The 16322-nt window shown below is 45.5% G+C and overlaps 1 protein-coding gene and 1 long non-coding RNA gene across 2 annotated transcripts in view; both read left to right on the top strand.

The window, feature by feature from the left end:
* Positions 1-13828, top strand: part of LOC132454012 (venom factor-like) — a 29575-nt gene extending 15747 nt beyond the window's left edge. Inside the window, exons 23-44 of the mRNA XM_060047153.1 lie at positions 2053-2192; positions 4229-4438; positions 4563-4623; positions 4895-4978; positions 5093-5296; positions 5382-5457; positions 5678-5837; positions 6364-6468; positions 7079-7232; positions 7725-7888; positions 8197-8352; positions 9049-9108; positions 9244-9334; positions 9876-9927; positions 10209-10296; positions 10828-10917; positions 11111-11216; positions 11995-12084; positions 12238-12321; positions 12434-12514; positions 12807-12945; positions 13468-13828. Coding sequence (XP_059903136.1) covers positions 2053-2192; positions 4229-4438; positions 4563-4623; positions 4895-4978; positions 5093-5296; positions 5382-5457; positions 5678-5837; positions 6364-6468; positions 7079-7232; positions 7725-7888; positions 8197-8352; positions 9049-9108; positions 9244-9334; positions 9876-9927; positions 10209-10296; positions 10828-10917; positions 11111-11216; positions 11995-12084; positions 12238-12321; positions 12434-12514; positions 12807-12945; positions 13468-13612 — 2540 coding nt within the window. The 3' untranslated portion in view covers positions 13613-13828. The remainder of the gene's footprint in view (positions 1-2052; positions 2193-4228; positions 4439-4562; positions 4624-4894; positions 4979-5092; positions 5297-5381; positions 5458-5677; positions 5838-6363; positions 6469-7078; positions 7233-7724; positions 7889-8196; positions 8353-9048; positions 9109-9243; positions 9335-9875; positions 9928-10208; positions 10297-10827; positions 10918-11110; positions 11217-11994; positions 12085-12237; positions 12322-12433; positions 12515-12806; positions 12946-13467) is intronic.
* LOC132454014 (uncharacterized) lies at positions 4-1983 on the top strand. Its single transcript, XR_009524852.1, has 2 exons — positions 4-1688; positions 1749-1983. It is a non-coding gene; the product is annotated as an uncharacterized LOC132454014 (long non-coding RNA).
* Positions 13829-16322: the final 2494 nt, after the last annotated feature.

Here is a 16322-nt window from a genome sequence, read left to right on the forward strand (position 1 = left end):
ACACCTACTGTCTTCCTCCTCCATCAACCCACCATCACGGTCACTCGCTTTGTTAGTTACAACATTTTCTTCTGTGATCTCAATGCTTGCAGCCTGCTGTTTTACAGCGTCCACATCTTTGGAGCAGCCTGCTATCGCCTCAGCAGGCTCAGCCCGATTTTCGGGGGCTATTCCCGGGCAAGCTCTGACTAAATGCCCTTCTTTCCCGCAGCTAAAACACTTCAGAGTTCCAGAGTTTACAAACACAGCATAGTCAAAGTCATCCACCCTTAATTGAAAAACTAAACTCAGTTCACTGTCCTTCTTGTTCAGAATCATGTGCACTTGCCGTCTGTGTGACACTACATGCCGCAGCAGGGGAGACTTGCATCCCGACGGCAGCTTTCTGATTGCAGACACTATTTTCCCGTGCCTCGATAGTTCCCGAACCAGAACCTCGTCGCCGATGAACGGAGGGATGTTAGAGATAGTAATCCTCGCTGCCGGCGGTGTAAGCAGAGACACGGACACAAACAAATCCTTCACAACAATCCCCGATTCCACCAATTGTTTGCCTTGGCCACGCTGTCCACAAAAATGACGACCCCTCCGTTCATCCGGGCCGTGGACCTGATACTGCTGTGCCCGACAACGTCTGCCACTGCCAGACTGCAGTCCTCCATTAACACGGGAAGGTGGTGGAGATCTTGAAGCCATGCCTGCGGCTGAGCTCCCCGAACGCCGCCATACTCCAGGCGCACCGACCAGCGGCCACTGGTCGATCGCCAAAAGAACAGCCCAAAGTAACACCAAAACCCACCAAACACCTCGCAAAACCTTTCATTCAACTATATTTACAACATTTACCGAAAAAAACTATGAAAAAAGTTCGCAAAAACTTCTCAAAATCGCTCTCACACACGCTCTGCAAAACTCGCTCCTTCCGCTCAGTCAGAGAGAGAGAGAGAGAGAGACCTTGAAAATGTATATGAAGTGGAGAGAGAGACTCATACCAAGATACAGGTAGAGAGAGAGAGGTTAGGAGAAAGGTAGAGTGTGAGAGAGAGGTAGAGATTGTTAACAGAGAGGTAATGAGAGAGAGAGAGAACCAGTTATGGTTTCAGGCTTAAAGCTTGGTCCAAACAGAGCCAAGGAAAGCCAGATCTTTGGAATGTAAACAACACGTGTGTTTATTGCCCTTCTAGTAAAGGACTTCAGTGTTCTTAGTCCAGTCCAGTTTGTTATCGATGGACACCCCCAGATATTTGTAGTGTTCAACGATGTCCACGTTATGACCCAGGATGGAAACTGGAGTCATTGGTGTCTTCTTGGATCTCCTCAGATCCACCACCAGCTATTTGGTTTTACTTGTGTTGAGCTGCGGGTGGTTCTGCTCACACCATGTGACAAAGTTGTCCACCACAGCCCTGTATTCAGCCTCCTCACAATTACTGATACAACCAACGACAGCAGAGTCATCAGAGAACTTCTGAAAATGTCAAGACTCTGTCTGGTAGCTGAAGTCTATGGTGTAAAGGGTGAAGAGGAAAGGAGAGAGGACAGTCCCTTGTGGGGCCCCGGTGTTGCTGACCACCGCACCCGACACAGAGTGCCGCAGGCGCACGTACTGTGGTCGGCCAGTGAGGTAATCCACAATCCAGGACACAAGGGGGGGGGATCGTCCAGCATCGTCGTCACCTTGTCAACCAGTAGAGCAGGCCTGATGGTATTGAAAGCACTGGAGAAGTCCAAGAACGTGACCCTAACAGTGCTCCCTGGCGTGTCCAGGTGGGCGTAGACGCGGTTCAGCAGGTAGATGATGGCATCTCAACTCAAATCCGGGGCTGGTAGGCGAACTGGAGGGGATCGAGGTACGGCCTGACCATAGGCCTGAGATGCTTCAAGACGAGTAGTTCCACTACTCATCCATTCACACACCCACTAATTCTCTCATCCACTATTTTTTCTTTTTTTTATTCACACAAATTAAAAAAACAGTGGTTTATATCTAAATATCTATCTATCACTCACTCACTCACCGACTCACTGACACTAACGTAATTTGATCCTCAGGCTTCTGTGTGGCCAAGCCTTACAACGTGAAAGCCTGGAAGAAGTTCTTTGTGGACTTGAAGCTGCCTTACTCTGTGGCCCGCCATGAGCAGATCCAGATCAAAGCCGTGCTCCGTAACTATGGACAACAGAGATTATACGTAAGGGCTCTGTAGAACCCCCTTACAGTACACAGCAAGAAAACAACGCTGTACAACATGATAGAAACTCAGATCCCGCTGACATACAAAGCTTATAACAAGTTTGCTTTACACCTTAAGAAACAGTCGTATACCAGAACACGCTTGAATCACACAACAGAACACACAGAACAGGCTTATACCACAACAACATGCTAAGATAAAAGAACATGCTCACACCTCAGAACACACACTAATACCACAGAACACGCTAACACCACATTACCATGCTCTCAGCACAGAACAGGCTAATACCTCAAAGAATGATAACATTAAAAAACGCTAACACCACAAAACATGCTAACATGAAAAAACGCACCCAAATAAAATAAACAGAACAGCAATGAACACATAAACAGTGCATAACATTCTAAAATACAGTACAGATACAGTTCAATACAAGTTCAAAGCACAAAGCACATATTTATCGATTCATTATTATTATTATTTGTAATAGATCATAAACATTTAACACAGAACAGTAACACAATAAAACACGATAGCAAAACGCAGAACATGATAACATCACAGAAGATGTTAAAACGACACTGCAATCATATTTCCCTATTTTTTTCGTAGTCTATCCTTCTGTTCTTGAATGAAAACTATATCCCACAACTGTTTTATTTTGACAAAGCACATTGAAGCTCATTTCACATATTCAGTCTAAAGGTGCGTTCACACAAAAATAAGGGCATGGTGCAAATTACCACTAAGAGGTTGGGTATGGGATTTGCGAAACGCCAACAGATTTTGAAAATACACAACTCAAATGGTCCTACCCCCTCTCCTTCAACGCTGACTCTGACTCCACCCATTCCAAGTACATGGAAGCGCAATCATGCACGAGCGAACACTGATGCGCGAGAGCGAGCCATTAGCTAGTTAGCTAGCTCCAGTAGCTACCGCAGGATAAAATCAAACAGAAGCTTGCTCTGGGTCACGAGCTTTGAGTACGTGCACGAAGGGGTCGCGCGGGGAGCGGGAGTGCAGTACGACCGTTTGATTGACGTACTTACTGTCCAATGCCACTCGGTGGGTCTGGAAATAATTGGCTGGAGTTTTTCGAGCCCTGCCCGTTCCACAGATGATTGACTTGTTTAATTTTCATGTCAGTACTTCTAACTCAGTGGCTGTAAGTGGGTTATGATAAGGATTTCAAGTAATTTTGCAAAAATGGCCAAAAAGAGAATTCCATACCCAACCTTTAATGCAAAGATGCAAATAGAGGCGAATTTTTAGCTAGAAAAGTCAGAGTAATTTGATGAATGGCGCGGCACAAACATCGCATTGATGTGGATTTCGTGTGATTTTACTCGTGCAAACACAAAGTTCTGCTTTATCGGGTTAGCATATCGGTGTTCACTCCCTGGATTCCAGATTGAGTGCCAACATGGAGGAGAACGTTTATAGGCATTGGCGGACTCCCAGGGCTTTATAATATTTTTATAATATAATATAATGTATAATATCACGGCCAAAAGATGTGTGCATTCCGGGAGATATTATGAACCCATAAACAACGGCGTTTGGTTACAAGACATTACTTCTATTTCCACCAAGTAAAGACTTGCAATAGTGGTTATCTTGGCCATGGTTGAGAATGAATTGGCGGAAAGAAACGTTGACGTTCACAAGAGAGCCCTTCCTCCTTCAATAGTCTTCAAGACACTTGCTCGCAATAGCAAACTCGGGGCTAATGTTTGCCTCTCTTTTGATGTGAACACAGTAATGATACCCTGATGTTTTTTTTTTGGATGTCTATTTTAATTAGACGCTACTGAGTGATCGAATGTTAATATCAGATAATGAAGCCCGCAAATTGTATGTCGGCTGGCATCCTCAACGTTGCATAAGCACCATCTAGTTGCTAGTTGTGTGTTTAAATCACTAGTGGCGCCTGCAATGTTATCCCAGTCATTTACCAGAAACAATGCGTGAATGGGGCTTAAAGGTGCATCTTCAGAATCCTATGCCCCCCGACCTCTCCGTCACAGGTGAGGGTGGTCTTGATGGTGACAGAGGGCATATGCAGCGTTGCCTTCAGTGAGCAACACACACAGGAAGTGGATCTGCCGGCAGGCGGGACAGTGGTGGTGCCCTACACGCTAGTGCCCCTGGTGGTGGGAAAGCTTCCTGTGCAGGTGATGGTGTTGGGACGGGACTTGATGGGCGGAGACCGCGTTGAGAAGATACTTCGGGTGGTGGTCAGTCACTTCCTGTTACAGACTTTTTCACGGTTCAAGTTGTGTTTGTTTCAAGTGTCAAAACTTAGTGTGTCCTGTTTACTGCTTCCGAACTGCTTCCTAACTAAGCCATTCCTTTCCACAGCTGGAGGGAGTGCAGAAGACACTTGTCCGCAGTTTTGTGTTGGACCCTTCTGCTCATGGAGGTAAGATAATTCAGACACTGTTTTCCACTAGCCTCTCAAACAGCAATACTAGCATATAAAGGAGAATGTTGACCACCATATAGCAAATGATAATAATAAAGCAATGTATTGGTTGCACCACCGGTATGCAGCCTCACCGAGCCCCAGAGTCTAATAATTCTGACTCAGGCAAGGTGAGGCTGCTTCAACAAGCCATCAACCAAACACACTCTCCAAAGTGAGCTAAAAAACAAAGGCCCAGGCTGGCTTCACTGCTGTTTCTTCTCAACAGGAACCCAGAACATCCATCCGGGCAAGGTGGAGCTGGAGTCCGTGGTTCCCAACTCCCTTCCTCTGACCTTCATTAACATCAGAGGTCAGCCCCCCCAAACATCCCCAAGCACCTAATAACATTGACTTTTGTTTCATCCTTTTTCATGAACATTTTCATCTCAACTTCTGCACTAATGAACTCCTCCTCCTCCCCCAGGCAGCGTGCTTGCCGACAGCATCGATAACTCCATCAGCGACGACTCCCTGGCCTCCCTGATCCGCATGCCTGGGGGCTGTGTGGAGCAGAACCTGGCCGGCATCACCCTGCCCCTCATCGCCACCCTCTACCTGGACTCCACCCATGGTTGGGAGAGCGTGGGCGTGCAGCGCAGGGTGGAGGCAATCGGCTACATTACCAAAGGTAGGGTCGGTGGACACTGGATGGATTGAGAGATAGAAAGTATTTCCCTCTTATTTTGATGAAGGATGACTTTGTGTCTTTCCAGGCTATGAGAAACAGCTGGCTTATCGTAAAAGTGACGGCTCTTACCCCCCCTACAGGAAGGAAGGCACTAGTACATGGTGCGTTATTAACAATACATTCACTCCTCTCTTCATCCTGCAACCAGCTTCAGCTTTAAACAACAGCCCTCTGCTCAGTTCCTTTTCAAGAGCTAAATGACTCAACTTGTATATCAGCACTCTCCCACGACCATATTTGCCCATGTGGCCAGCCCTAGGGGGCCCCCGACCCACATGTTGGGGAACCCTGCATTATATCCCTGCTCCCTGAATGTCCCAGGATCACAGCGTTTGTAGTGAAGGTGTTCTCCATGGCCTACTCCCTGGTGAGGGTGGAGCAGCAGCAGGTGTGTGGAGCACTGCTCTACCTGCTCAATGAAAAGCAGGAGCACGACGGAGGTTTCAGGGAGGATAACCCGGTTTACACCACCACCATGACGGTACCCACACACACACACACACACACACACACACACACACACACACACACACACACACACACACACACACACACACACACACACACACACACACACACACAGACACACACACACTGTCTACAGCACCACCATGACAGTACACACACACACACACACACACACACACACACACACACACACACACACACACACACACACACACACACACACACACACACACACACAAACACACACTGACTACATTGCCACCATGATGGTACACACACATACACACACACACACACACACACACACACACACACACACACACACACACACACACACACACACACACACACACACACACACACACACACACACACACACACACACACATATTGGGGCTTGTAGATATGGTCTTGCTGTGTCTCTGTTTCTTGTGTATTTCTACTTCTCTTTTTACAAGACACAAGATACAAGATACGTGTGTGTTCGTGAAATTGAATTCACGGTCTGAGCCTCTTCCTCCCCCATCATTCGTTACTAGGGTGGTCTCCGAGGCAGCGAGGCCAAGACCACACTGACAGCCTTCGTGGTCATCGCCCTCGCCCAGGCAAGGAAGGCCGAGATCAGCTGTGGCGGGATCTCTGAGGTGAGGGCCCGGTCGGCATGGTAACCCATTGGTCCATGGACGACGTGGCTGCTGTTTGGTCGTTATCATCATGTGACGAACGATTTCGTTTTTTATCTACCACATATATTTTTAGTGCAAGCTCTAATACATACAGCTATCGAATATTAGTACCGGTTGGCAGACACACTGTCTATAGTACCACTATGACAGTACACACACACACACACACACACACACACACATAGACACACACACACACACACACACACACACACACACATAGACACACACACACACACACACACACACACACACACACACACACACACACACACACACACACACACACACACACACACACACACACACACGGTTACCACTAATACTCCCAGCCATCTTTGGACACAATCACTCCAGTTAACCAATCAGCCAGGAACTCTCTTTAATGTGTCTATGTCTTCAGGAGGCTTGTGTTGTGTTGTGTTGACCCCCGTGTGTTGTGTTGGGTCTTGTGTACTGCGTCTCTCCTCTTTCAGGATAATACATGACTATCTCATCGTAGCAGATGTGTCAGTAGACGATGTAGAGATACTAGGTTGAGGTGCTAATACCAGTCTGCTGTCTGCAGACCGCCACCCACAACGCAGCTAACTACCTGAAGAGGGAGCTGTCCAGGCCACTGAAGAGGCCCTACACAGTGGCCATCTCCGCCTACGCCCTGACGCTGCTGGGGGAAGACCCGAGCTACAACCCCATCACTCCCCTCCTCAACGCTGTTTCAGGTGCTCTTACTCTCACTCTGGCACTTATCTCTCTCTCTCTCTCTCTCTCTCTCTCTCTCTCTCTCTCTCTCTCTCTCTCTTTCTCTCACTCTGGCTCTAATGTCTCTCTCTCTCTCTCTCTCTCTCTCTCTCTTTCTCTCACTCTGGCTCTAATGTCTCTCTCTCTCTTGCTCGAATGTCTCTCTCTCTCTCTGGCTCTAATGTCTGTCTCTCTCTCTCTCTCTCACTCTCGCTCTCTCTCTCTCTTGCGCACACTCTCATTTTAATGTCTCTCTCTCTCGTGCTCTAATGTCTCTCTCTCGCTTTCGCTCTAATGTCACTCTCTCACGCTCTAATTTCTCACTCTCTTGCTCTAATGTCTCTCTCTCGCACTCTTATCTCTCTCTCTCGCTCTAATGTCCCTCTCTCTCTCAATCTCTCGCTCTTATGTCTCTCTCTCTCTCGCTTCAATGTCTCTCTCTCTCTCTCTCTCTCTCTCTCTCCCCCCTCCAGAGGGGAGCTACTGGGCTGACAGTGAGAGTCCTCTCTTCTCGCTGGAGGCCACCGGCTACGGCCTGCTTGCCCTGCTTGAGGGCGGCCACTTGGATGAGGCCGTCATGCCCTTCAACTGGCTCAACAGCAAGCGACGGAGGGGCGGGGGCTACGGGTCCACACAGGTAAGCCCCGCCCCCACCCTAGGGCCCTCTACCCTATATATGTTCAGGACCACTTCCTGTTGGGTCGCATAGCGAACCAATCTGGTTTTCCACTTTGTCAATTCCCATTCCCATTGGTTTAACAATTTCATGAGAACGTGTCGCTTATTTTACCCCGTGAAAATAATGCTTCCCCAGTTTGGGAACCGCCAGAGCACTACAAAACAAGAGCGCGGCCGAAACTCACTGCCTACCCATGTCCTCTCTCCCTCGGGTCTGTTCTGTGTTCTGCTGCTCTCTGTTACCCCCCCCCCCCCCCCCCCCACCAGCCCACCATGGTGGTTCTGCAGGCCCTCTCAGAGTACCTCCTCAAACGGGCCGCTGACCGGGACGTCAGCCTGCAGGTGGACCTCAAGGTCCCTGGCCGGATCGACCTGCGCTACCACTTTGAACCCCAAACCTCCTATGTGGCGCGCTCTTCCAGGGTGAGGCTCTGGCTGGAGACGGTCCTGGCGTTCCAAAACGTTCAGAATTTATTCAAATTGTGTTTTCTTTAGTGTAGCTCTATAATAGTAAAGCAGGTAAAGAACTGCACGTGTAACACACATAGACTGTAGACAGCACAGGTTGAACTGTACTGAACTTGAACTAACCCTGACATGGTTGACTTTCCATGTGTGTCAATTGGTGGAAACTATCGCAGACTTCAACGGAAGCGCCTGTAAAACACGTACACAAGTTGTCGAGGTTAAGACTGTGTATTCTATAGTATTCTCATCACTGCGGTGTTGCTAGGCACCACTTGACTGGGAGTTTGAGTTGGAGGCCAGAGAATCCAGTAATAGTAAGCATAGTAATATTACGATTATAGTAATAGTGAAGCACAGTAATAGTGTAGTTATAATAATAGTGCAGTAAAAGTAAGAGTAAAGTAATAGTAAGTGTATATTAATAGTACATTTCAGCAATAGTAAGAGTATAGTAATAGTAAAGTTCAGCAATAGCAATAGTAAAAGTATAGCAACAGTACTAGGAGTATAGCGTTAGTAAGGTACAGTAATAAAAGTGTATAGTAATGGACAGTAATAGTAATAGAATAGTTAATTACAGTAATAGTGATGGTTAAGCAATGGTAAGGGTATAGTATAGTCTCATGTTCTTCATCTCTGCTGTGTTGCCAGGCACCCCTGGACCAGGAGTTTGAGGTGGAGGCGCAGGGGAATGGACAGGGAATCCTGGAGGTAACCATCTTCTTGGAAGGAAACTTCAATTTCTCCTTCATCACGTTATTGTTGATACAGCCTAGATGTCACCACTTTTTATATTTGACCTTGTGCTCGTTGAGACTCACCTAAATCGGTGCACTTTGACCCCAGTTGGTGACGTTCTACAACCAACTCCATGACGTGGAGGAGAAGAGCCCGTGTCCGCACTTTGAGCTGGAGGTGGCTACAGAAGAATCCAGCGGTAGGTCTGCTCTTCGCCCTGAATGCTAGAGATGTCTCTAATCAGCTATGACGCGGTACGTCGATACGGGCGTGACCACTGTCTATGACCTATGACAGATACATCAAAAGCCCATCAAAGTATCCCAGCCTTGTACGGGGTGGTTTGTTGTACTGAACCTAGTCTTGTGTAAAATGGGATTTCTGTGACGTTCATTTATATGTTAAGACAATTTTATGGTCAGTTAAATTTTTCAGAACAAACGTTAACTGGGTTCTGAAGTTTTCACAATTGCTCTGTTAAGGTTAGAAAAGAAAGTCAAAGTAGAGTAAGGTTTAACAAATAGAATGTAATGACAAATATTAAACATACGTCTATTTATATTCTCTGTTTTACTATGGATTTCGTGAAGTCATTTAATACATAATAACATGCTGGCCATATCACTGGAACCTAAACTACTGACTACTGTCCGTGTCTGGGGGTACTGGGTCATGGGAATCAAGGTCGAAGGTCACAGGTCAAGCAAGAACATAACATGTGTTCTCCTCTTCCTTTATAGAGAAGCCTCCAGCGGATGTTATAAAGTCTTACCAGATCACCATCCGCGTAAGGTACCACAAATGATATTAGTATAATACTACTACACCTACATCTACAACCACTACTACTAGTACAACTACTACTACTACCACTACTACTACTGCTACTACTTCTACTGCTAATACTACTCCTACAACTACTACTAGTACTATTACTACTCCTACTATTTCTACTGCTGCTGTGCAACTTCTACCACGACTGCTCCCCTTTAATGTCTAGCCGCTTTCTTGACCTTATTTGTATTCAACGTTTAAAAAGGACCCTGCTTCAATCCACTAACCCGTGTCCCCAGGGCCCTGGCACCCAGAGACGTCAGAATGGTGGTTCTGGACATCAGCCTTCCCACAGGCTTCACCCCAGACAACTCTGACCTGGAGATGGTAATGCACAGGGAAGATGGGCGATGATCCTAGGGAACCTCCATGCTAATAAGAATGGTAACCTGACAGTTTACGCCCTGTTTTTGGTGGTAATTATGTGAATTGTACCTACTGTTTACTTCTTGGAATGCTGATTCTACCTGCATGTTACCTCTATCGTATCGTTCTATCGTATCGTTCAAGGCAAATGCTTCAAGTTAATAATTGGTAAGATGCAGATCAAATGATAATAATAACATGAGATAAAATGAAGGGTAAAATACACGTAATTACCACCAAATTGCCAATCAAAGTGCTTCACATATAGTGTTTGTGTATAGTGTGTGTGGGGGGGGGGGGGGGGGGGGGGGGGGACTGAAGCCAGAAGGACTGAACCACATCAACAATTTGTCTGTTTGTGAATGCAGAGCTCATATACTCAGTACACACGGTCGCAAAACACAGTCAAATCCTCATCCAGGCGGCGTATCTCAACACATATCCAGCTGACCATTCCATCCCTAATGTTTGTATTTGTGTTTCTGTTTCCAGCTCAGCAACTCGGTGGACCGCTACATCAATAACTTCCAGGTGGTGGACAACCTGAGCGATAGAGGCTCTCTCATCATCCACCTCTTCAAGGTGAGAGCGCCACATAGCTGTCATTAGACGTAATGTTCTTACACTTGACTATACGATCAATGTGTTACCAGTCCATGCTATACAATGCAATTACGCTTATATCCTGAATCACCAGGGCTCTTCTTCCGCTGAATTGCATTTAAATGATATACCTGTCTTCCAATGCCCTCCGTCCCCTCCATGGCCTCCCCAGGTCTCCCACAGCGAGCCAGACATCCTCATATTCAGGCTTCAGCAGAACTTCAAGGTGGGCCTCCTCCAGCCCTCCTCTGTGACAGTCTACGAGTACTACAACCCAGGTAAAGGAATTGACAACTGCAATTGCAACTGAGGTGGGGGGAATCCATGTGAACCAAAAAACTGTTAGGAAAAATATGGGTACTACAACCCACGTGGGGAAATCATGGGAAATACAACCTAGATTGGGGAATACTACAACCAAGGAAGACATGTACATGTTAACTACCAGCCAAGTTAATTAAAACATGTGAACTACAACCCAGGTAGATAAATACATGTGAACTACATCCCAGGTAGATAAATACATGAGAACTACAATTCGGATCTATAAATACATTTGAACAATTTCGGTAACTATCTCTAACCTCACAACTTTCAGTTGGTTGAGACACATTTATTTTGCGAACGTGGTGCCACTAAGATCAATGGACATTGGGAACCACTGATCTAGATGATATAGAGATCTATTAGAGATGTATTATTATCATAGAACCTATTTAGGTTATGATTGCCCTGGATATATGGCGCACGCGCAGTGGAATACAGCTCTGAACTACCTGAATACATGGTAGTATTTATGACGTGTCACATAATAACTGACATCAGGTATACTTGAGAGAATTGCCCTCAAACGCCCACAGAAGATATTTCAAACAATATATCAATTAAAGTTAATCCTGTTACAGTAGATTATTTCAAAGAAATAAACCGTTTGGTAAGTATGCCTTGACCTTAGAATTACAGGTATTGCAAAGTAGTACGCTAACCAGGGTGATGAAGTGCGGAAACAAAGCCATAGTTTTGCTAAGCCAACCGTGATTGACCCTGTGCTGGCAGACCACCGGTGCAGCCGGACGTACAGCCCCCCCGAGGACAAGGAAGCCCTCAGTCAGATCTGCAGGAACCATGTCTGCCGTTGCACACAGGGTGAGGCCTCACCCCCCCCCCCCCCCCCCCTTTCTTCCACCTACCATTTACAATCTTTGCGTGTAACTTTGTGTACGGCATTCATTGTAAATACTACTACAATGTTACATCCTGTTTTTTGTGTACTACAAAAAAAACGTTTGTAATGCTTAGGTGACTGCTGTGTTACAAAGAGTGACAGTGAAACCATTCCTGTCAACATTCGGACGACGCAGGCCTGCGAGAGTTTGCACTATGGTACAGTATTACATTATCATTCTCTGGAACATTTCCACCTCATCGCACAATCACAATAATCTGTAAATGATCACGTTGCACTCAAAGCTTTGTTCTGTTCTCTTGCTTCCAGTGTATAAGGTGAAGGTACTGAGTGTCAACCAGAGCTACTATGATAGATATGAGATGGAGATCACACAGGTTATCAAACTTGGTAAGCAACCATGACTGGGAGTTCATTAGTTATGACCCGGGGTCCTCACACACTATTACCGGGGTCCTCACACACCATGACACCATTTGAGTCGGACAAGAATGAATGGCTGTGTTTAAGGATGCTATATAGGTTATACAGGGTCTTTACATACCAGGACTGATTTCCTCAGGTACCTTGACTTGGGTCCTCACACACTGTGACCGGGGCCCTGTGAGGCAGACAAGAATGAACTGCTGTGTGTTTAAGGGTGCTATATAAATACATTAGCCTTCTCTACCTTACTCTGCAGGCCTGGAGCCTGACGTGGCAGATGGCGCGAGCAGACTGTTTATGTCGCATGGAGGCTGCAGAGACCACCTGCACTTGCAGCAGGGCTCCCACTACTTCATCATGGGCCCCAAGGCGGACCTGTGGCACACTGACACCGGGTGCGTCCCTCTGGTTTATACTTTACACTCCATCAAGATATCACTGAGTGGCTTTGGTCTAAAGAGGATAAATTACTATGGGGTAAATAGTACTAAAAGATGTTGATGATGATGATGATGATGATGATGATGATGATGATGAAGATGATGATGATGATGGAAAATAAATCACAAATAGCCCTTTGCCACCAAATATGCTCTGGTTCTTGAACTGGCTCAGTTCAGGATTCTTGTAACCATGGTGCTTTTTAGCGCACCAGCCCACGTCCCCACCAGTTTGAGCGAAACTATTGTGATCAAGCCAGTGTGATGCACAATGCCTAGCAGTAGTAGCACGCTCTTCTGTTCCAAACCCAGCTTCCTCAAGATCCGAAAACCACAATAAAAATAAAAAAAACGTCGAAGTACGAAACGACCTGAACGGTTCTAAATGAGGTGCACGAAGCAGAGCGGCTCCCGTTCTGTGTTAGTGGAAGAGGGGCATAAGGCCGCTGTGTGTGTGTGTGTGACCTCTGTCTGCAGCTTCGTCTACATGCTGGGCAAGAAGACGTGGGTGGAACGCTGGCCGTCCGAGGCGGAGTGCACCGGCGACGCGGCCTTGCAGGCCAAGCGTACCGTCCTGGAGGCGGCTGCCAGGGATCTGTCCGTCAATGGGTGCCGGCAGTAGTGCAGGCCCTGTGCATGGCTGGCAGCAGACCCACGTTGAATCATGTGCATGCTACATGCTGATCATTGGTTGTAACAATGTGTTCTGAATCGGTTATCATTGGTCAAAAGGTTTTTTAGTTACTTATAAATACATAAGACTACATGTGTATATTATATATATATGCAGATTCGTTTTTTTGTCATGAAAGTAATAAAGATCTCCCCAGGCTTGTAACAGGCGCCCTTTAGTTTTATTTATTACAATTGTTCTGTGTGTGTGTGTGTGTGTGTGTGTGTGTGTGTGTGTGTGTGTGTGTGTGTGTGTCTGTGTGTGTTTTATCTGCAGGATGACCTAGAATGCCGGTATCTTTTCCTCATTCTATGTGCTACCTATCTTCGTGTGGTTTGGTGGATCCGCCTCAGGATAATTCTACTGTGCCTTCTTAAAGATGAGTGAGCAAAGTGGCTTTCTGTGTCTTGCCTCCTTCGTGGTTACTGGCCTTCAGTCCAGATGCTTGTCTGGAGGGCTTCCTTCTTTTGTTGAAGAGGACCGATAAAGAAAGACGCGACAGGAAAAATCACCTTCAAACGAGAGGAAGATATGATATTGTCTCTGGAAAAAAATCGAACAATTACAACAAAGTAGGCCAATATTGGATTGTGTTCACATTCTTGTCCAAGTCGTCAAACATGACCAATTGATTTCATTTTCGAAAGACAATGACTACAGTGTTGACACCGAGTTTCATTCTGTAAATCTACCCTGAGATGCTGCCGGGTTCTGTCCAGTGGTTGGCACATCACACACGTTATCCACCCGCTTTTCGTAGTGGGGTTGCTGAGGGGGCTACAGCATCTCCTAGTGGCGGGACACTTTAACTGCAAGGCAACAAAAAACTAGTTACAGTTGTTACAAGTTATACAACTTTGAACACCATGGTTGTTTTTATTTATTTAATTTAATTTAATTTAATTTATTTTTTTATGACATTTTAGAACATTTAGTTATTTTTCTGTTTATCTAATGGATAAACGCAGAGCACATAGAAAACAACATGGGGGATTAGCTAGGCCTATGTCTTCAGAAAGGATTACCTGATTTCTTTAATATTGGCCCCAAAGCCAAACAAAAAACACACAGTCGGCTCCAGGCAGGCAGACCAGGGCCTACATAATTTAGTAAGTAACATTATAAGTTACCTTATTTATTGTTTCTGTCACAGATCTAGTGCGACATGCTTCGAAAGTTTGAATGAGAGCAAGAAGATGTCTTTGTAGTTTCTAAAACAGAGATGCACTCTTTTTTGGAATGCAATTTTCCAATAATTCAGTTACTATTAATGATTTTCGCTGCTTTGTGTTTATCTGTCAGGACTGTTAATCAGGTGCATATTGTATTTTTCGTTCAGCAGCCTATTATGGAAGATATAAGCAAAACTACATGTTTGGAAAACTCACAACACTGGAAATCTGAAAAACAATGTTGCTCTTTGCGAAGATACTTGCATGGCCGCCATTTAGAATTTCCAAAATGGCTGCCATAAAATACACTTTATGCTCTATTTCTTCCTCTAAAATTGTTCCTCTCAAATTAGAGTTAAAAGGCACGGGAATCAAAACATATACACATTTACATGTTATCACTGGCCTCATCATCAACTTCTACATTGTCTGCATTATTGTCACAGTCATTACATAAACAAATTTCTGGGCAAACCAAGTGGTTCTTCCTGCACGAACCTTAGGCTAGAACACTTGGGGCCTCTACGAATTCTCTTTTTTGCATAGGAAGATGACCCGGAAAGGTGGTTCAAATTAATTAATTCACTAAAAGTGCTTAGGAAAGGAGTATTGATGCATCCTGTAACCCTCCTTTAGCATAGGTTACTCCTGAGCAACCTTTATGAAAGGAAAGGAGATAGTGGGGCTTCTACGAATAGTCAAATCTCCTAACCTTTATGCCTCCTTTCCTTAACCTTTGAGGAAAACATCATCGGGTCAAGTAGAGATGAAAAGCTTCCTTTCGAACGTAGGAAAAGACTAGCGTAGCGTCTCCAGTGTGAAACTACAATTTTCCGAAGATTGACTAAAACAAGCGCTCTTTGATCCATGCGTTCTTGTCGCATTGATTTCAATCAGGTTATCGCCAACAGTGAGAATCACTTAGGTCGGACTTGGCCAACGGGAATATTTTAGGCCACTTGAATTCCAATTCACATGTGAAAAATAAGAGGCTAAACTGAAATTAACTGCCAGTAGTCTTTCTTAAATGTGAAGTTGGCATTTTCTTTTCTTATGGTGTATTTAATGTGCTTACCAACCAGCAATAAATGAATTCATTTATATTCAAATAATTATGTTTCTGGAATTGGTATCCATTATTATCAATTGTATATTCTTCTCTTCTATTCTTCTGCTTTACCGCCTCTCTCATGCGTCTTCGCGTAGTGTCGTTAAACTTTGTCTGTGGCATTTTGCTTTAAACATTGCCGGGGGTCACCTGTGACCCCCACGTGACAACGGGGAGGCTATAACTTCCGGTGTTGTCAGAGGATCTGTTCCTTTACATCTTCTCGCTGCGCAGGTACTGTATTAAACCTTTGTTTAGAGAAAGGAAGGAAATTCGCTTACAGCTGGAGAGAGGGAGTGTCATGATCCGCCCCTGGTTTTCTCATTCACCTGCCTGCCACCCTGATCACTCCCAATTAACCCAACCACCTTCACCTGTG

Source organism: Gadus macrocephalus, chromosome 3 (genome assembly GCF_031168955.1).
Source record: "Gadus macrocephalus chromosome 3, ASM3116895v1".
Lineage (NCBI taxonomy): Eukaryota > Metazoa > Chordata > Actinopteri > Gadiformes > Gadidae > Gadus > Gadus macrocephalus.